The 21,543-nt window shown below is 41.2% G+C and overlaps 1 protein-coding gene across 1 annotated transcript in view; it reads right to left on the bottom strand.

The window, feature by feature from the left end:
- Nucleotides 1–13,333: 13,333 nt before the first annotated feature.
- LOC104546159 (transcription factor COE1) overlaps nt 13,334–21,543 on the bottom strand; it is a 30,404-nt gene continuing 22,194 nt past the window's right edge. The window contains exons 5-6 of the mRNA XM_010191476.1: nt 18,809–19,003; nt 13,334–13,365 (exon numbers count right to left, since the gene is read on the bottom strand). Coding sequence (XP_010189778.1) covers nt 13,334–13,365; nt 18,809–19,003 — 227 coding nt within the window. The remainder of the gene's footprint in view (nt 13,366–18,808; nt 19,004–21,543) is intronic.

The raw sequence follows: 21,543 nt of genomic DNA, 5'->3' as shown, positions 1-21,543 counted from the left end.
AGTTGATCTAATGTCCCAACTCTACTTCTTTTTTCAAACAGCTAGGTGTCTGTCTGTCTATCTACCTAACCTATGTTATTTTTATCTCCTAAGTGATAAACTATTCAAAGGAGAGATGCTGTCAGAAGCAGCCCAGAGGGACCTGGGTCTCATTAGTTACAAACGAAGTTCTGAGCCTCTGGTAAATGAAATGAAACTTTTCTGATATTATTGTTGTTCAAGTCTAAGCTGATATAAGTGTCTCTGCTTCTCCTAATACAGGCGAAGATTTCTTTGGAAGTTTAGTGCTTCCACTCCAGATAAAAGCAAGTCATTTGCTTCTTTCATCATGTCACTACTAATTTCCAAACAGTCAAAGCTGCTGCTAATTTATTTACTGAACACTGAAGCCCTGTTAGCAGGGGCTGCTACTGAAACTGCTTTCTGGCCTTCGGCTTTTGTTTGTTGACAGCCTGATTTCCCAGTAGGCCATTTCCACCTGTGTTTCTGTTGTTTTTAGTGCATGTCTTTCTTTCTTCTTCCCAGTGACTGTCTCCCAAATGGCTCCTGAAGGCTTTTCTCATCTTCCCTCGCTCTCTCATCCCCTTCTCCCTCCCAGCTGCAAGGACTCTCAGCTCTGCTTTCAGTCATTCTGCAGTTAGTGGTTGTCTACACTGCTGAGCTCCCATGGGGCACTAATTTTTGTTTCAAGGACAAGATTCAAAAGAGTTTGCTACACACAGGTTGCAGGGTGCACCTTCAGATGTGCCTTCAAATAGACTTTGGAGATTTGAATATATGAGCTCCTGAAAAATCAGTTTTTAAATTGCAAGGGAGGCCTATTAAGTGCTGTAAAAAAAATTTTTTTTTGCTTTTCTATTTTAAAAGCTGCATTAAAAAAGTGGCATTTTTTTCCTTCCTCTCTCCCATGACATTGGGTGGAAATAGAAATTAGGAGACTGCCATTTCCCTTTAACTTCATGCATATCAAAGGAAGAGAGATGACAGGATAAAATGATTCAGAGAGTGGCCAGCATACTCTGTATCTGGAGGAGCCAGCGAAGAGAGATATTGAGATGTTGCAATGGTTTCTTTGCAGCAACTCAGTGTGCCAGGAGCTTTAAGTGTGCAAGAAAGGTTCTAAGATGATTTCCATGAATTGAAAAATTCGGAGCCTGCACAGCTTTAAGGATTTATTTATTAAGATATTCTTTTAAATTTTGTACTGAAAATTATCTGGCTTTCTTATGTGTGAGTGAGTGTCCATTTCTTGATACGCACTTCATACATAACTTCTGGTTTACACTTACTTTATTTCAACCCTAGCAACACATGTAAATCTTTCTGAGCTCCATCATGAGAGAACTCACAATGGAGGTCTGCTAAAAAAGGCTTCAAAAAATCTGGAGGAGGTCCTTTGGTCAAAAATGCTGGGTCCTTGATTGCTCCAACTGGATGTTCATATCTAGTGGGTACTTTGGAATTTTTTTCCCCTCTTTGCCTTGGTTTCCCATGTGTAAAACAGAGGTGGTAGGACCATCCAACCCCAAACAGGCACTGTGAAATTGTTCAGAACTAAATATTGATGGGAAAATTTTCAGAACAGTACTCAAAGTGAAGTTTGAGGAGTGCATAGTAAACCTCCAATGCCCACACGTGCTCTGCCTGCACACAGAACTGGAGCGAGGCATTCGAGCTATAATCTACTGACCTTGAGTAAGTCTCTTAGCTGCTGTGTCTCTCCATTTCCCAATAATATTGCAATAAAACTAATATTTACTTACCTCACAGTCGCATAGTCAGACTGAATTAATGTTTATAAAGTACTTGGAAGTCCTTGGATGAATGGTCTCGTAGAAGTGCTAAGCAGAGCATGCATTGTCATTTCCTTGTAGATAAATACTTATCATTTACATGGGTGTACAGAGCTGTTCACACAAGCATATGCAATGTCTCATCTCAGTGCACTCAGGTTAGCACAGGATATAAGAACAAACCCAACAGTCCTTGACAATTCATGTCATTTTCCTTTGAAATGAGTATATTTTCTTTGAGAACAGAGCTTATCATGTAATCTCCAATGAAAGTTATGTTCTGCCTTTTTACAGTTGCCATGATGCAAATGTCATTTGTACTCTCCTTCTTTATGAAAGTTAACAGTTATTTAAGAGATCAAAGTTAATTATCACTAAGGAGATCATTTTTACCTATCAACCCACTTTTGTAACCCCACTATCACAAGTAGAAGCTTTATGCTAATCAGTTTTCTAATTTCCATAAATTACTGATAGAATTACTTTTTTTTTTCCAGCACGAAAGTAGATCTGTTGGTGAAAGCTCTTGAGAGGTAAAGAGACAGAGAGAAAACGAGGTAAGGTGTATTTTCAAGAGTTCACCAGCTGAATGTGGTACCAAGAAAATAAAATCCAAATCATTAGTTTCATCGCATCGCAAAACTTGGAGATGCTACAGCTTCCCTGCACTGCAGAAATCTGATGCACACACATTGTTTCAATTTAACATGGTGATAGGAATGGAATCGAACGTGAGGATCACTCTGTGACCCTATTACATGTGAAGTGTCTCTATTAGAGCTGCAAAGACAGCATGCCAGAGGAGCTGAAATGTGTTGATAGAAACAAACAGATACACCTTTTTAAAAGCAGCAGTCAGAAACTCTGCAGTGTGATCCGAGCGTGTTCTGCTGGAGAGGGCAAGGTAGTCTGTCCTAGGGGAAGATGATATTAAGAAAGAGAAAGAAACCCCTTCCACTCCATCACAGCACTTTCTGTACAGTGAGTTTGCCAAATGGAAGCTACTACTGTGGAAGTTGTTACTGCTGTGACTGACAGCTGCGGTAAAATAACCTCAGCTACAGCACGGAAGGAACAATAAGAAATCAAAATGAAACAGATGCGGATATTTTGGGTATCCCCTTGGTCTAAAAGTTGAGTAAAATAATTGCTTAGTAATTAACAAGCTTGTTGCTATGCTGCTCCAGCCTTTTAGGCTGATGCTGATGAATTCCAGCATAAATTAAATAATCTCTAACACAGACTCTACAACCTAGAGCTGAAGTTGCATCCATGCATCACTTGAACCACACTATACTTTCGGAGCCTCAATTTGAGTTGGTAACTGAGCAGTTCATCTTCCCGTGGGCATCGGCAGACTTCTGCCTGACCACTGCTCTCCAGAATAAGGAGGGACCTGGGCTGTCATTTTGATCACATTGAAGTCCCTGTATCTTCTGTCTTTGCCATTGGATCTGTGGCATTTTCCACAGCATCCCTCTTCGGTTGACTGAAGAGCTCAGCTGTTGGGCTCTCAGGTGCCTGGAGCGCTTTCCTTTTCCCCATCTCCAGGAAGAAACCAGCAAAAGCAAAGCCCAGAGAGACCATGGTCAGTGCCACGTCCTCCCTCTCTGCCATTGACATCCCCTGTCCCTCAAAGCACCGAGCGGCCTTGCAACCCTCCAGAGCTAAACATGAGGGGGACCTGAAAGCACCCCAGGAACAGGCAGGCACAAAGGAAACTAAAAGGACCTCATCTTCCTCCAGCTGTGAGTTTCTGTGTCACTGCTTAAAGAAAAGCAACACCAAATTATATTCTCTCTTGGTTTTATATGCTTTGACCTTCACCTCTCCTGCACGCGTGCACCTATTTCTCTTCAAACACGGGAGCCATCCCATTGAAGTCAGCAGGGCCCTTCCGGTGCTTCAAGCAAAGCATGCATATGCCTGGATCAAGTTGATATTTACAGAAGGCTCCTTTTGAATTGGCTTTTGATTATCCACTTATGTCAGAGGGTTGTTCCTTATTGCGTCTGTGGACAGTGAGGATCAGTGTGGCTTGTTTCCACGTGAGGAAGATGGTGAAAGATTGCAAATATAACCTTTAACATTACAGACCTTTTTTAACCATCATCTGCTGCACTGAACTGTGTGTTCGTGGTTGAAAGGGAACATAAACTATGATGCAGAACTCTAAAGGATTTAGAAAATGTAACCTTTGTGTGTATGGTTTGGGTTTTATTATCCCATTTATTTATTCTGCTAGATATCTGTAGGATAATATGATCAATGAGTCGGAATCCTTCTTGTTTCTACCAACAACAAATCAAACCATTAATAGGCCAATAAAACCCTGGGATTTGGAGAGAGGGGAGGAGGGGAAGTAATTGCATTGTTCTGATGCTAACGAGGCACATCTATCTTGAAATACCTGATTAAAGCTGGTGTCGACACAAGGCCTTTGCACAAATGAGCATGTTGCAAACGCACCAGGTGTGTAGTACTGGGGTATGGGAATGAGGAGTTGATGGCAGCTCTGAGTTTGCTGCATGTCCTGTGCAAGTGGGATGTGGGAAGCAGCTCTGGGGGGATTTCATCCTGCTTAACCCTTTCTGTTTACTATGGTGGGCCAGGAGCACGCAGGGCTCATGGGGCACCTTGTGCTGCTGATAAACAGTTGCAGAGCTGCGTGATTGCATAATGATAGCCACATTCATTCACCTGCCTATCAAAAGCGATGCATTAAAGTTTGAGCTCTCTTCCCCTGGGCCCACGAAGAGATGTTTGAGTGTTAGCTTATAGTCTTTAACATTCCTCCTAACAGTGGGCTAAGTGCAGTGGGGTTAAACAGAGTCCCTTTTGCTTAGTAATCCATTAGCTAATGGGTGCGTAAGCCCATCAATTTTCTGTTTATTCTCTAACCCCATTAGGGTACACCTGCTGTGCATAAAAAATACACCTGACAAATCAGAGTGATAGTTGAAATAAAATAAATATCAAGTGTTGTTATAGCTGATCCATAGTGTTTAAAGCAGAAAGGGCATAACAGTGATTTGTGAGGGCGGAACAAAATAGCGTGCTGGCTCACGGCAGCTTGAGCGGGTTGATGTAAATCCCCCTGCGATCTTGCCAGTTCACCTGTAGACTCCAGTGCCTCTTTCCCCAGCCCCACGGGCCCCTCTGAAGGGCTGGAGTTCACCTTCAAACCCCGTCTCCAAGCGCCTTCCGGAGAGCCACAGAGCTGCTAAGTGATAAATTAATTATTTGGCGGAGGGAGGGTGAGAGCTCGCAGGCTGCTCTCCCACGAAGGCAGCCAGAAGCTTCAAATCTGTCTCCAATACCAGGCCATTTGTTTTGTCACTTCATAGGCTTTATTTATTTATTTATCTTGCAGTTCGCCTTGTGATTAAAACTGTTGAAACAGCTGTTGGCTGGTAGCAACTTTCGCTGTGCTATTTCCTGACGTCAATCAGGCGGCTGCGGGGCTGCAGCCGCGGTGGGAGCTGCCCCGCTCTGCTCTGCTGGGGCTGGGGGAGAGGCAGCGGTGTCCCCGCTGTCCCTGACCCCTCCAGGGCCCAGTGGTGGCTGCAGATACCACGGACCCCATTGCACAAGGAGAAATGGGGCAATAAGAGCAAGAACCTGAGGAACTCATTGTCAAAAGCTGTTACTGAAATTAAGATATTATTGGATAACTGAGTAAAACTGGGCATTTTATGTTTAAAAAAAGAAAAAAGCACCATCACCACCAACAGGGGAGGCTGGTGACAATAAGATGAGCAAGGCACTTGGTTCAAGGTGCTTGGTCCAGTGTGGAAAACTCCCTGTGGCAAATTACTAGGCTTTGAATGAGCCAGTTTTAGGCTTTATGGGCAGGAGCTGGATGCCCTCTGCCAGCGGGGTAAGCGTGCTGAGCACCTGGAAAACAACATGGGCAGAGCGTCATGGGCATCTGGTGTAGCAGAGGTTGGAGAAGCCTTGCAGACTCTGTGGCTGGGGAAATGTCATAGAAAGCCTCTCAGGCTGAGGACACCTTAGGATTGGGTTTCTTGTCTCTAACCTCAGGTGTGAAGGAGGCCATGTTCACAAACGCTGCTGTTTCTTTTGTTGTTGAAGAAAACGAATGTCTTGCAGGCTTTCTGCGGTCACATCAGGAACTTCAGGGCTGGGCGTGCTGGCTGTGACAGGCCTGCTCACGGCTGCTAAATCTACAGTTGAGCGAGCTGAAGAGCTCAGCTTGCATTAAAAGAAAAAATAGCGAGCAAGAAAGAGAGACCAGGTTAACCCAGTTCTACAGTGGAGCCAGCGAATTGCCAAAACCCTCTGTTTAGGCAGTGGAGGGAGGGATTGGGAATCCAGCCTGGGTTGCCCAGACTCTGTAGATTGCAAGCGCCACTGATGGGCAGTGATGAAATGAACAAAGCAGAGCACTGCTGCTGGGATGTATTATCCACAGGCTTGGGCACTTTCCAGCTGAATGCTCGCCTCTCCTTTCTTCCCGGCCCACTGCTGCTATTATTTTTACATCATGACTGTTGAGGAGTGTATCATTCATAACATACCTATCACAGAGAGACTCCTTCTTAAATGCTTGGGGAGATAGAGGGCTACAAACCCTGGGAAATCAGCTATGCCTAATATATTATGTAGAAGTTCTGTAATCATTATTGAACTAAAGTGCATTGAGTAAGTGGATAAAATCAGTCCCACTGTAGCATAAGTCTCCAGAGAGCACAGATAAAAATGCCTCGCACTTAAGTAGAAAAAGGTAACAAAATATTTCCAGTCCCGGCAACTGCATTTTCCCCTCTATATAAATAGGGAACCCTCAGGAGAAGGCAATGATGCAGCAGAGGTTGAAGGCAAAGTTAATGGTGGCGAGGTGGGGGAGCAAGGCAGTGCCTGGGGCAGGCTGACGGTGAGCGATGGGAGTGATGCTCCGTGGAAATGAGGATGAAAGCAGAGCCCTCTGTGGCAGGGGCAGTGGGCAAGGAGGCAGTAGGGCAGTGGGCAGGACTGGTGCCAAGCTGGGGGGGGGACAATGTGGGTCTGGGAGGGAGCGGAGATGAAAGCTGCAGCACAACAACCTTTCAAATGAGTCTCTGCACAATTTGTGTGCTCCTTTCCTCTAAACGCTGCAGAAAAGTGAACTTTCATGATAGGGTTCATCTTGGGGCTTGCTTCTGAGAGCTCCTCATGGCTCTCAGTTTCCCCACCTCAGCACAGACACACTCACAGACGCACAGACACACACACACACACACACACGCGTCTGCATTTTTGTGCCTCCTGAGCTAAGGTCTGAGCTGAGCTGTTGCTTTCCTACAGGGAGTCACTGAGGCATCCTCACTGGCAAATTTATCTTGAGGTTATTCTCAACCAGATAACCCGTGCCTTTTAGAGCACTCTTGTACGTAGCTACAGACACAATCAGTCCTTGCCTCTCTCATACGTGGTCAAGAGCTGCCAGACTGCAGTGAATCACCACAACAGGGCAAGTCTCTCTTGCACACCAGCTGCAAACCCACTTGTAAGGGCTCACAGTATAAGATACACTTTGACATGAGTGAATGTGGGAAACTTAGGAATTCATATAGTTTAACAAAAAAGGAAGTGAACAATTTCATCCCTCTTACACAAAAGAGAGTTTAGCTGGACTGGGACATGTAGAACAGAATTTGCTGTACGTTTCAGGAAAGAATTAGGTGATCATCTAAATTTTTTGATGGAGATCTTCAAATATGCATCCACATTAGTGATAAAATCTGGGTCATTTATTGAAAACAGGGAGAAAAATATGTGTTAGATCACTGTATTTGCTGCTCCTGTTGTAGGCCTACACTAAAAAGCCACCTAGAATTGCAGTCCCTGCTGTTAGGCTGTGCCCTCGGTAGTCATCGGCATTCGTGTCCTGGAATGACTACATTAAAGTTTTCTAAGAAGTGTGCTCTTGCACATGACCTGCCAATCATGTTGGAGCAGTGCCATAAGCTGTGGTCTAGTTGTATCCTCAAGGGCACCAAGGAGAGGAAGAGAGAACAGGGTTGTGGAGTTGGAACTATTACTTATTTATCTAAAGTATTGACCTGACCTCCCCTACTGAAATATCAGCATTAGATGCTGGGGAAAAGGGATGCCAGAGCCAGCTCCTTCTGGGAAGCAGAGAAAAAAGATGCCAAATGAGGCTCATCCCATTGAGATAACGGTGATGGGGGCAGGCAGTGGGGTGGCAGTGACACAGAGGAGTACAACTGGTGGGTGGGCAAGGAGGCAGCAACCAAACTGACCAAGTATCTTGCTAAAGCTACATCAGGCTGCTTCACAGCATCTCCGAGACATGGCCTTATTGAATGGAGTGGACTTTGAATGGCAGTGAGGGACTCTGTGGGAGGCCTCCAACCCATCTTTAGTACAGCAGTGCAATGTGAATATTTACAAAAGGCCTGGAGGTCAAGAAGCAGCAAACAGGAAGGGCTGAGGAAATCAAGCATTTAACTTGTAAAGTGTCTTCTGCTAACCCATGAAATGGCAGAAGATACATGGCCATGATGCTAGGTGGAGTTAGGTAAATGATTACAAGAGGCAGCTATGGCAGGAGCCTGTAGAGACAGACTGTAAAGTGAATGAGCAGACACACAGACAAGGTCAGGAAGCTAACAGTGAAGGTGGCTCATTTTGGTGAGGTTTCTTTTAACTAAGTAAAATATTAAAGGCATGCCTATACAAAAATACAACCAATCCCACTGCCAGATGCAAACTATTCAGTCAAAACGACTACTACAGTTGCTGAAAAATTGAAGAAGCCAGCAGTTTAGAGGACAGCCATAAGCCATGCTGTTACACATCTTACTCTAGGCCTCATGCCTACATATTCACTGTGTGACAACAGAAGACACTTCTGTCCCTTTTAGTGTATGCCCCACCATGGGATATGTGTTTCACTGCAGCCATATCTGAATGTGTGCCTTGCAGCTGCGCCTCAGATGATTTGGGTTTGGAGGGTTTTCTTCTAGCATCAAAAAAAAATATCAATTCATCCTCTATTGCACTACAGTCACCCAGGTGATCTTGGGTCGGATTGTCAGATGAACATCACTGGGCTGAGTAGCAGACTCGTCTTCAGCATCTGTCTGAACTAGAAGCCTGATGGTTCGTGCTACATCACATCCCTCACTCCCCATTTTTTTCTTTGATGCGGCTGAAACTAAATTTCAGACAAAAATGTTCTCATTGGTTTGAAAAGGCTGCAGCAGAGCTCTGGTTCTACTGCACCTAGAACAGGCTGCCTAATATTACATCTTGAATTTAATCTTTAAGACTGCTTTTCCATGTGACCCAACATCTTTCTAGAGCACTCAGAGAGCCCTTGGCCGCAGTGAGAGCTGCCAATATTCACAGCATTTGAAAGTGAACCAGGAGAACTACCTCAGACAGAAGGAACAGATCTCTTGTGCTGACAGACTCAACACGTTTGGGGTCTGACTTTGCCAAGAGCATTCTTTTCTCTCACACCTACTGGAGTGGACCTGCTAACATTTAAGATGTATCCAACACTTCCACTTTCAGCTGCTTGCATTTCTAGCAAATTTATTTTTTTAAGTAAATTTTAATTTAATTTAAACTGCTGTCCCAATGTCCCTATTCCTACCTTGGAAATGCTTGGAGCCTTGCATTAGATGTGCTGTTTGGAGGTTTTTGATTGTCCCTATACAGGTCTTCTATCTGACAGCCACTCTTCAGACCCAGTTAAGTGTGATTATGCCAACTTTCCACATCCAGAGGTAAAGCTCCCTATGGTCTTCTCCTGCCAGAGGAGTACAGGATGAAACGAAACTCTCAGAACTTTAGCAGCTGATGGGTTTGTCATTTAGGAAGGGCAGCAGAATGGAAACACTTTATAGGAGCCTTCTTCGTGGTCAAGTCAAGGAGCCAGTTACAGCTCAACATACTTTGAGGTAGTTCCTGGAGCTGGCCTAAGACCTGGTCCTGAAAGCATTGCCTTTGACTTAAATAATACCAAGATGAAAATTTACATCTCGCTGGATCTCTGGTGCTGGATCTAATGTGCCTTTGTCTGTGCTTCACGATCACTGTGTTTAGAGAGACAGCTCTTTGCTCTTTGGGTACCTAAGGCCAGATACGCTCCTGGAATCTGCTAGAAAAACACATTGGCACTTCAGGCAAACAACAGACCAAAATGATGGAAATAATGAGAACAACGACAACAGGAGGAATATTCGGCATTATGAGTGAGGATCCTTTGAAATCTGTTAGTGACAGAGGAAGAGGAGTTTCAATGCACCAGCATTCACCATGTTTCGCTGTGTCATTCCATGAATTTCTCCTTAATTTCAGAAAGACAATTCAGTAGCTCCTGGCTTCTACATTTTATTTTTTTTCTCATCTACCAGCCAGCAGAAGCAGAAAAAATAAACACACAACTAGGAGCTGTATTCACAGACAGGAAGTAACTTTAATTAAATATTGTGAAAGTTGAAAAGTTTTTACAGCTTGAATTTCTGCAAAAAAATTATAACAATCTCTACAGTAGTTAGTTTCTCTAACAATAGAACTGTACAGTGTGTGTGTCTATTCAAAAAGATTTAGATAAGAAGGTGAAAGGTTAGTAGTTTCAGAGATGACTTCATTTTAGCTGCATCCTAATACAACTGTGAGGAAATAGGCATACTTTATGCAATCCAGTCATTGTGAAGCTTCACCTTGTTAAAACTGAAATCTGAATGTTTCCACTTAAAGCCATATTCTGTAAACAGCTGCATCTTTTACTTTGTAAAAGACAAGGGTGGTGCGGGGGAGATTTTTATAAATTCCCATCCATCAGATCACTGTAAATAGCTGCAAGGAAACAAAATGATGCACATTGTCAAAGGATCTTTGGACACTGGCGTACAAACATCGATGGCTAACATTGGTGTCAAAATCGCTATGACGCTGAGTGGAGCACTACTACGAGAGTAATTGATGGTGTCACTGGACAAAATATGGCTTTAAATTTGATTACATTGTCGTGCTGTTGCTTATTATGTGAATTAGAATAATCGCTTGGAATACAGAGAAGCAACAAACCGATGTCTCTCACATTTTCCAGTTTTCTCTTCTTTTATTTTCTCACCATGAAAAAAAAAAAAATCCTGTTTCTTTCCCTTCCCCCCAAAGATCACACTGTGACATTCTAGTGAAAACCATTGCAAAATTCATACAGGAAGCATGCACGGTTGCAGCATCGTTGTAAATGATTTCTTGCTCGACTAGAAAAAAGTTATATTGTTTTAAGGTAACAAAACAGTTCTTTTGTGCTTTTCAATTCCTTTTTTTTTTTTTCTTAGAATGTTAGTGATGATTGACAGTTCTGGTGCACAGTACAATGTACAAGTGAAATGAATATGATTTGCATTGTTAAGGCATCCAATCTGCTGGTTTATATTTATGTGAAAGACAGAGAAATATACAAGCAGACTTAAGAAAGAAAGTATTTTCATTGAGTTCTATGAAGTTTCTCCTCATATTTAATGCACAAAAATGCGTCACTCCAAAGAGGAGAAATCCCATGCATATTAATAGAGTAAAACAGCATTAGTTTTTGTTAAGCCTCAAAAGCAAAGGATACATTTCTTTTAAAATCTACATAACTAAATGCTACAAGAATAATATGCTACTTTTTGCCATATATTGGAAAAAACTTCTTAACTTACAAATAATACAAAAATAGACAATGGCTTTTGGGTGGAAATTAAAAAAAAATGGAAGCATGGTTTTAAACAATACTAAAAGAACTATAAATGAAATGTATTAAAAATCACATTTAAACAGCTAATACAACGGTGAATGACCAAACGAATCAGCACTTTTCACATAGCAAACATACACAATAAAATAAACTTGGTAGGGGAAAAAAAGCAATGTACAAATTCCAAAGATAAATACATTATTTATATGGATATTTTACAAAATCCCCTGAAAACAAACAAACAAAAAAAAAAACAGAAACAAGAAGCTTTTTTTTTATTTAATTAATTTTGCAAGTATGTGCAAGCTAAAGGTAGTGAGCTCTTTTTGCAAAATATGCAGTAAAATTCTTTTTTTGTGATCTTGAAAAACTGTCTTAAGACATTAAAATGTATAAATAGAACAACAACTTTGGCAAAAAATCACAAAAAATCTACAGTATTTATAACTACATACAAAACACAACAGCAAAGAAAAAATATCAGGTAATGCATCTTCAGAGCTTTGCTGCCTCTTTGACTAATAGTTTTTAAGAACACTTCCCAGATAATGATAGCAAAATTTTTGTAAAACAGAAGCTATGGGTTTGATTTGAAACCTTCCTAACACCCCCACCCCCAGCCCCAAACTCGTGTTTCCATTGACTACTCAAAAGCAGTTACCTGGTGCTTAATATATTATGATACAAACTGAGAGGGTTGACTGATACAGGAGCAATCCGAGTGGGAGGTGGAGGAAAGCGTGTGCTTTTGGACCGGGAGGATGCAGAACCACGGCCGAGCCGGTTCTCGTTCTGCCCCGTAAAAACAAATCGGTTGAGGGCAGAGGGATGCGGGATGGCCGCAGGCTGTGCCCTTCGGCGGCTGCCAAAGCCACATGGCATTTTATGCACAGCGCCGGTGACACTAAACTTCAAGAAGGCCACTCATTTGGAAAGAGTCTGATATATGAGCTAAAGAGAGAGCCACGCTCACCGAATCCTGCCGTTGGAGCATTAAATCTAGAGGCACTGATTTGCAGCTCAGGAGGAAATGTCTTTGCATCCTCACCTTTCCTTTCACCAACTTTTCTTGTTGTATTACTTAATTATTTAGCCGGATATTAAAGACAGAGGTTACTAATCCCACTCCTCATCCCGCCCTTGCCATCCAAAATTATCAGCTTTCTAGGGAGTGATGTCTATTTAATTAGAACATTAAAAATGCATCATATTAGCTAGTCACCACTGGATAAGCAACCTGTATGAGCCGACCCTTAATTAAATGGCCGTAATTCTTCTACGAAAAACTAACTGGCACTTCTATTCTGTCCCATACAGACTTGTAAGTAAATGACACCACTTCATTTTTCTTTACACAGCTTTAAAAAAAATCATAAATTAAAAATGTGGAGTTCCATCTCTAGTGTCCCTTGTGTAATTGTATGATTTATAAAAGACAAATGGTGTTGAGTTAAATCAAGCCTTAAAAAAAAACACAAAAAAAAAACACCCAGAAGGAAAAAAAAGCAAGCCCCCACCCCAACAGAAAAAAAAAAGTGGACTTTTATCAACATACAATAAATATATCTCCCAGGTACTTGGGATGGACAACTTGAATCAACACCTTGCAATTGTAGATTGTTAATTTCAGTATTTGCAAGGATGGTGATTTTTGTTTTGTTTAAAAATCCGCAGTTATTTTAAGATTCTTCTTTATTTCTTTTTTATTTTCTAAAAAGGCCTGAGTAAAAAGTTCCACTCGGGGACTTGTATCAGATTCTCTCTGAAGCAGAATTCAACCTCTTCATTAATAAAATTCTTCAAGGCAATTCTTTCACATGGGGGGAACAATCATGCCAGATATAGCTGTCAGAAGGAAAGGGAGGAGGGCAAGGGGAGAGAGAAAGGGGGAAAAAGTTACTTTTGTGCATTATCAGGCAACTTTCAAAATACTCAGAGCTTTTAAACATTTAGTAGCAACATAGCTGTAGTGTGAATTAAATTTATATATAAGTATCATTCAGTAGAGACAACTATGTACATATAAATCACAAGAAGCTTCATTCTGATCAGAAAGTGGTTTAAATTGCAAGTGACTGTACTGAAACTAGTGATTTTCTTGCAGAAAATGTGTGCTTTCCCTGCCATCAAGATCAGGCCCCAACTTAATTTTCTGATTTTAGTTTCAAAATCTCAGAATGCTCAGGAGGCTCACACCTGACCTGGCCATTGCCACACATTCTGTTACATTTTTAAAAGCAAAGCAGACACTTGCTCCACATAGGAGGAAATGGCTGGGGTCCCACAGGCAGCAACAGCACTGCTCTGGTTGGGTGGTGGCTGCATTAGGCACAGACAGTGCTGCTGTCTCCTACGCCAGTTCAACAATCAGCCTGGGATTTATGTATGCATTTCCAGGTGCTCAGAAAAGGGCTTGAAAATCTCAAAAACAGTTTTCAAATTGAAACATGTCCTTAACTCATGGTTTTATTACACTCGTAGCAGACATCACCAACTACACTGAGTGAGTTGTATGTTAATGATAATTTAGAATGTCTTCTCTTTTGCTGGCCACGTTGAATCATCAGTATTTCTTTATTATGCTTCCTAACTTCATTTCCTATTAAACTCTTACAGAGGAGACATTCATTAAAAGTCAACAGGTACAGTCTTCCACCTAGCTTGAACTCCAGCTTGGTCTCCCTCTATGCAGATCAGACACACCAGGTGCCTAAGTGACACACTGTGAGCAAGCTCATCATTACAGGAGGTAGTCATGCAAGTTTATGATACGAAAACTGTAACAACAACGTGTCTTTAAAATACGAGTTGTACGGTTATTTGCAAAAAGGTAGAAAACAGATTCACCTTCAGGTTGGCAGCACTTCATGGGCACATTATTTAAATGCTAGAACTGCCTGCCATCTCAGACATCTGGACATGTAATTTCTTAAGGAAGAACTCAACCCTGTGACTGGTGCTGATTCATTGTGCTTTAATTACAGCTGCAATTATTTGATAAGAACTGAGCCAAAGTAAAAGACTCACAGATTTGGGGTTGGAGGGGGAGAGGAGGGAAATGTTTTCTCCACAAACACCACCATATGTGCAAGAATTACAAGTCTAATCAGCAAGGGGAGAACAGCTCGAGTAAACTGCACTGATTAAATGAAATAAAATGAGAAGAGAAGGCAAGAATGCAAAACATATCCACATGTTTGCAACAGGCCATCATCAGAGGTGACATGTTGCAACTATACAGCAGCATTTCAACTCTTGGAAATTATCATTCAGCAATGTTTTTATGTGGAAGCACTGCACTGATTGTTTCCACTCCACATAAGGGCTCTTCAAGGAGCTCAGAGCAAGGATAAAAGCAATAGAGAGGTGACTTGAGCTGCTTTAAGCCCTACAGGAAGACACTCAAGTGACTAGCATGGAGGACACCACTAAGTCTTAGATGTTCCTTGCTGAGGTGTTTCCTGTCATGGGCTTTTTTCTGCTCTGCTATGGAGAAAATCTGAGGATGCATTTTGATATTATCTCCACAGCTAGGTTGTCTCCTTCAACTCAAATCACAGGATGAATTTGGTATTGCTTTTTTTTGTTTTAGAACCCTTGCTGATTTAATCAACACTGGGTGAAACAAGAGCAACTTTGTTTAAAAAAAAATGCTCAAAGGGTTTTATTTCAGCAGTGTCTCAAATAACAAGTTCTAAGTCCTCACAATTGGGCTGTCCCTTTGGTTCATGTGACTAAAAATGAAGGAAACCCAAGCCAAGCAATGCTCCTACTGTTGTGGTTGCTCCCTACCCTGCCCTTGGGATCCTTAGGGTGTGGGCCAGGGTATGGGCCTCTATGGCATCAATAAAATAGGTATTGACAGCAATGGAGACAGTCAACCAGACTCTAATTCTGCGGTGGCAGCCCCACAAGGCAGCCAAGTATGGCTAAGGAGAGTGTAATTTTATATGAATATATGGAACACTCACAAAGGCATGGACCAGAGACACAGGTTTTGTCTCAGTTCTCCTAGCTCATTGTATTACCTCAACCAATTTGATTTGTTTCCGTTTCTTACCTGAGGACAACAATTTTCATCCCTATTAGTAAAGCACTTGGAGATTTCTGGATGGCAGTTGTTTAGCAGAATATAGGGGTGGGACTGCAAGTGCTCGGACGTCAGCGCCGTATGTTACAGCACAGAGAAAAGCTCTACTGACAACAGTGCTCCCTTCTTTGCTGCTCACATAAGCAAGGAGTTGAGCAGATGGGAATGGGTAGAGTCTTCTATATGTGAAGAGTTCAGCTGAGCAGAGTCAGACAGATAATGAATCCTCTGTACATTCTATTTTAACCTTTTTTGTCCTTTTCAGTCCTTTCTAAATTCTAAATTTAGTGAAACTTTAAAGCAAGATGTTGTTTTGCTTTAGAAAAATTACCCACACTTTAGAAAATGTCAAAACATTGTTCCAACAAAAAAAAAATCTCAAGATAAAAGATTTATCAAAACCAAATCAATTTCTATAAGAAATGGTCAAGAACTGCCTCTCTCTTGGGACAGCACAGCTGTTTACCCTGGGTAAGGGCCCAAACGAAGGTAACGCTAATGCAACTCCTCCCTTCATGGCTTAGACATGTCCCTGTAGTTATATATCAGCCATGCACCTTTTGCCATTGGAAACAAATGGTACAGATGCAGATCTTAGCTCATTTTTTCAAAGCATTATTGTTTTTGAAGAGATCTGAAATTCTGAATTAAATTACAAGGCAAATGGCAAAATGATATCTTTTCCGCCTAAAAGCTTTGATATTTCCATTCGCTCGAAGTCTTCATTTATATCGCTCTACTTTTATCCCATAAGTGCTACATCTAGTCATGCAAATTCTCTCAGCTGTAGCATATTATTGATCCTGAAAACAGAGACATCAGTGGGAAACAGTGTAGGTATGAGATCACATCAGCTTCAAAAAGGGAGGGCAGAAGGTAGAAAAACTCCCACAAACGGGCATTATTTCTTCTATCATAAACTAATATGTATTTGCTGCTAGCAAATTACAAAAATAATGTATTTTGAGTTTTACAAAATTGCATGGCAAAGAGAACAACAGATAAGCCTAGCTGTTGTTTTAGTGAGTTCTGCTGATATCTAAGCTGCATAAAGAAAGCTTGATTGCTTTCTGATGTATCCAGAAGCCCAAGAGAGATAAGACAGCCTCCTTATACATGGTTGTTTATTTAAGCAATAAGGCACAACAGGCAGTGCATTTCTGAGTGATTATTACAAGCCTCAGGTGGTGTCAGAAGGCATGGGACTAAAGGCTGCTTGCCTTTAACTCACCAAGAAGTTGAGTGATGACCTAGAAACGAATCATCTCTTGGTGTCTCATTCCTATTATGAAAACCGAATTGCTAAATAAAAATTAGGGGAAGCACTCAGATCTGTGTGGTTTCTAGGCATTACAGCTCTGGATGTGACATAATGAGGAGGCAATCTGCAAGCCCCAGTTCTGTCCGGTGCTCTCAGCTCATCCCATAATAATTTTTCATAACTGAGTATGCAGAATCTGGGAATTCCGTGTCTTGTGAAAGAAAAGACAGTGCCTGAAAAAGCTTTCTCCTGTTACTTGCTTTTTTTTCTCCACCCGCAACAGAAAGTTGGGACAAGGTGAAGAGAAGAAAAAAAACATTAACATGCTCAAAAAGCTTCTAGCAGTCAACTCTTAGATCCCTTTTTACTTTTTAATTCAGAGGTGAAACATTTCAGCTGTTACCTTTAAAATCTGTAGCATGTCGGCAGTGCCAAATTTTTAAAACACACACAAAAAAATACTCTCCTAAACACTATAGCTCGTCTGATAATTTTGTGGTTTATTCCTGATGCAGTCTGTATTCATAACAAAGTCCTGACTGAATGTACCCAAGATCTGCTTATACATTCTTAAAATTTTCACAATTTCTGTGCGCAATGCTTTCCTTCAGTCTTTTCAGTGCTTTCCTTCAGTCACAATAGATCCCAGCTTTTATGAATGAATTCCTTCCACTCTGCCTGCATATAGATTTTTTTTTTGGCTGTTAATAGTGCTGTCAGCATTATGCCCGCAAGCCCGGCGTTTCTCTTTCCAGAGGCCATAGAGTGACATGTGGAGCCTGTGGAAATATCCTCCCCCCGCTCTGCTCATCTCCTTCTGAACGTAGCTTTAAAAATGACGGATTTTATTCCTTGCTAGATGCTCTTTGGCTAATTAGCACAGGCACGTGGAAAGGAAAACAGACCTCAGGTCTGGGGGAAGCACAACGCATACCGCAAAGTCTTTCCCACCTCTGGCACAGTTGGAGGCAGCTGCCTGCATCTGCTTATGGAAACTCCTCAGCCTAAGCGAGCATGAAAATGTCTCTCTCAGCACACTAATGCGTAGTGAGGTAATTACACTGGAAGGTTTAGGCAGTGTTGTAAAACAGGCTGAGCCAAACAATAGAATGGGCAGTGCTGGTCTTTGCAGCATCCTCAGCTTGACAAGCTTTTGTCTGTCACTCCCTCAGCTTGCATCAACGCTTCAAAACGTATTTAGGTGCTAGTGCTGGAATACTTTGTAATGAGAGGGGACGGGATGCAGAAAAGGAGCAGCCCCTTGATAACAACAGTTGAAGAGGCTTTCAGAAAGGCCCTGCGTCATTTATGGAATTAATTGGCACAGAAGTACATTAATCAGTGGAAACAAATGTTTGCCCTGGTATGAGTTAAACTGGAAAATGCTGCTGTTAGTTTGTAATGTGTCTTCTACTTATAAAAGGCAAAGGTTTGTGCCAAGCTCTGTAATGGTCTATTTGGTCTCAGTAGGATTTCTGCACAAGTGTACTATGACAAAGGAAAAAGAAAGGAAGGGAAGATTGAGTGACGTACTTCAGGAGAAGGCCAGCCCCTGGAGAGACCCTGCAGTGGAGTACTTGCTAGAGTCCACAAAAGACTGGTCTGATAAAGGACGACAACAGGGAATAAGAGAGGAAAGAAAGAAAAAGGATGGTATTAGTAAGCTGAAATATTACTTGTTTTTATCATAACAGTAGGTCTGTGCTTTAAAAGACACAGCCTCTCAATTCAGCAGTATTAGTTGAGTTAGAGACAGGGTGGTTGCCAAACACCTGCATGGTACGAGGTGGTGCAGTCCAGTTACACTTTACAGGAGGACACTTTAGGACAGAGACCACCAAGGATCCCCCTTTGTCTTCTATCCCCTTTGATAACTCAGTGGCACCTAGAGCCTTGCAAGGTGCAGCCATCTGTACTCCAGATTTGGTTTCACCTACCTTGCAGGCTATTGCCATTGGTGCTGGTGCAGGTGGGAGGAGGAGAAGTTTGCGGTCTCACGACAGGCGCAAAAGCACTCTTCTGTTTCACCGCTGAGACCATGTTGGCTGGTGAGAAGGAGAAAATCCCAGAGGAACTGCTACAGTTTGAGGGAAGGCTAGTGGAGGAGGCCATTGTCGGACTTGATGGCACAACTAGAGGAAAAAAAGACCCCCCCAGAAGGCATTCCTTAGTATTAGATAACCAACAGCCTGCAGAAACAAGACAATTCTGCTCTTTGGATGCACTGGGTCTAATTTCAAGTGGCCAAGGCCTTTACTGTAGTTAATTTTCTGGTTGTTCATGAAGTGTGATCAATCACTACAGGAAACCCACTTATTGTTTTGTTTTGTTTTGTTTTGTTTTGCAGGTGTTCAGGAGCAGTAATTCTAGGAGCTGTTAAAAACTCCCTTAATTCTCTGTCATAGCAACTCTTTATTCTTACAACAACCTTGTCCTGCCATCCTGTTTCAAACTTTTCTAATGATTGGCATTAGCCACTGCCCTGGTCTGACATAACACAGTTTTTGTGTAGGGGGTAAGAGGGAATCCGTACTGAATAGGTAACTAAGGGATTACAAAACTGATGGGCAAGGAGAGTGTTTGAAGTACAAACTTGGATCTTGAATTTTTAACTTGGAAAGGTTTGAGTTTTTAATTGGCCTCCAAAATGAGCATTTTAAGCCTTGCTTTTCTTGTAGCAAGATGGCTCCAGAAAGACCTACAGAGTTTCAAGCAAACTTGCAGAAGGTAGAGAGATGGCGAATTTTGAAAATTAAAGTCTGTTTTATACTGGTCAAGACAAAATTCTCTCAGAGGATCTATGACCACCATTCAAATCCAGTCAATACAAAATTCTCATTCAGTGTCATCGACTGGAATCTCAGCTGCAATAGCGAAGCAATGAAGCCATTCTGGTTTACTTCAAATGAAGATCAGGCTTTAACTACAAGACTGAATAAAATAAGAGTCTTCAGTTTTTCTACATAAATGTAGACATAAGGCTTTTCTCTTTTTTAGGGACTGGTGGTTCAGTTTTGAAATACATATATCCTTCAACTTTATTTTACTATATAGTGAGACAAATAGCTTTGGTTCATGTATTTATCACTGAGGATTTATGTTAATTTGTTTTAATGAAAATAAAGCAAACTACTTTCCTATTGACTTTTCAACATTAACAGTTTCCCCTCATATCCAACAAAAAAAAAAGGGGAAGGGACCAATAGTGAGATCCCTTAAGTTCATTCTTCGTACTGTTTAGCAACTGCTTATATACACGAGGAGGCCATGAATAATTACATATTATGGAGTAAAATTCCTATCATCTTGGCTTTGAATTATTATTTTATTTGCATTTATGTAGATAAAAATCACCCTATTTAAGTTCTTATTTGAGAATCTGATATCATATTTGTTAACACTGAGGAAATCAATTAATGGAAATTAAATGTTCAAAGTTTCACAGTCTGACAGATACAATCTTAGTCTGAAGTCACTCTATGTCTGGAAGTACTTGCTAAGGGAGAGCAATCAAAGCACCTAAATTGAATTGCTACTATACAGCAATTAGTTTATTGATTTAATTAAGAATGCCACCTTTTAATTTTCAGGTCATGATTGAAGCATTTTCTGATTCAATGGATTAGGCATTAGCAGAATGACAGATCTAGCAAGAAAACCTTCCAAAATATAACTGGAGAAACCAGGGCTGGGAAGTGAAGTGCTATTCTAAAGAGGACTTTGTTCATAAATATGAAATAATACACTGCTAGAGTATTTTAAATGCATTACTGGCATCTGCTTCCAAAAAGAGATGTCTCATCAATCATGTTATATTATGAATTCAGAGCGCGCAGATTCTATGACAGTAAATTCAACTTAATAAGTAAGGTACTTTGTAACATTGCTCGTTATATTATTATTAGAGTACAAAAATAATAACTGGTTAGCAATTCTCAGCTTATAAGTACTAGTTATGTGGGTAAATATTTTCTTCTAAATTTGCAGCAGCTAAGAAGTCTTGGAGGTAATTTTTTAAATGACGGTTACTACCCCCTTTTTAATTCTGAACTCTAGCAATGCAATCTGAAATAATTCATTACTGCTGTTACACCACTAAACCTAAAATTTGCTGTGTAAACCTTGGTATGTTCAGCAGTCTATTTGTCCTGTCCATGCTAGGGTCTCAGCCTATAAACCTATTTATATGAGAAGACTTTCTGGGCTGATTCTGCAAGCAGCTTTCTGCAGATGTCAGTGGAATCCTTTACGTCACATGAGAAATGTCAGAGGAATTGGGCAGGTCCTATTTATTTAATTTTCTCATGTGAATAAGGACTACTGAGCTGTGTGAATGGCTGCAGAGGAGGTTCATAGGCCTTTACCAATAGAAATGTATTTATATTTAAACAGAATACTAAACCTTTAATATCAAAAACCAGAGAGTTAGTTCTATACATAAATATTTCCATAACTGGGACTGTAGACCATAAGCTCTTTATGCCATAGAATATATGATTTGTATGACTTACATTTTAGTGGCATGCACCGTACAGACACTAAAACACAAACTCTAAGAGTCATTGTCACATGTTACAGACTAACACTAAGCTCTCAGTGAAGTCAATATAATACCTACTTACAAAGCAAATGTGGTACAAGCAATCAAGATTAGGCCAAATAATAGCAATTC

The sequence above is a fragment of the Mesitornis unicolor genome, unplaced genomic scaffold (assembly GCF_000695765.1).
Source record: "Mesitornis unicolor isolate BGI_N332 unplaced genomic scaffold, ASM69576v1 scaffold22859, whole genome shotgun sequence".
In the NCBI taxonomy this organism is placed as follows: Eukaryota; Metazoa; Chordata; class Aves; order Mesitornithiformes; family Mesitornithidae; genus Mesitornis; species Mesitornis unicolor.
This window is presented reverse-complemented; position numbering and strand designations above follow the sequence as displayed.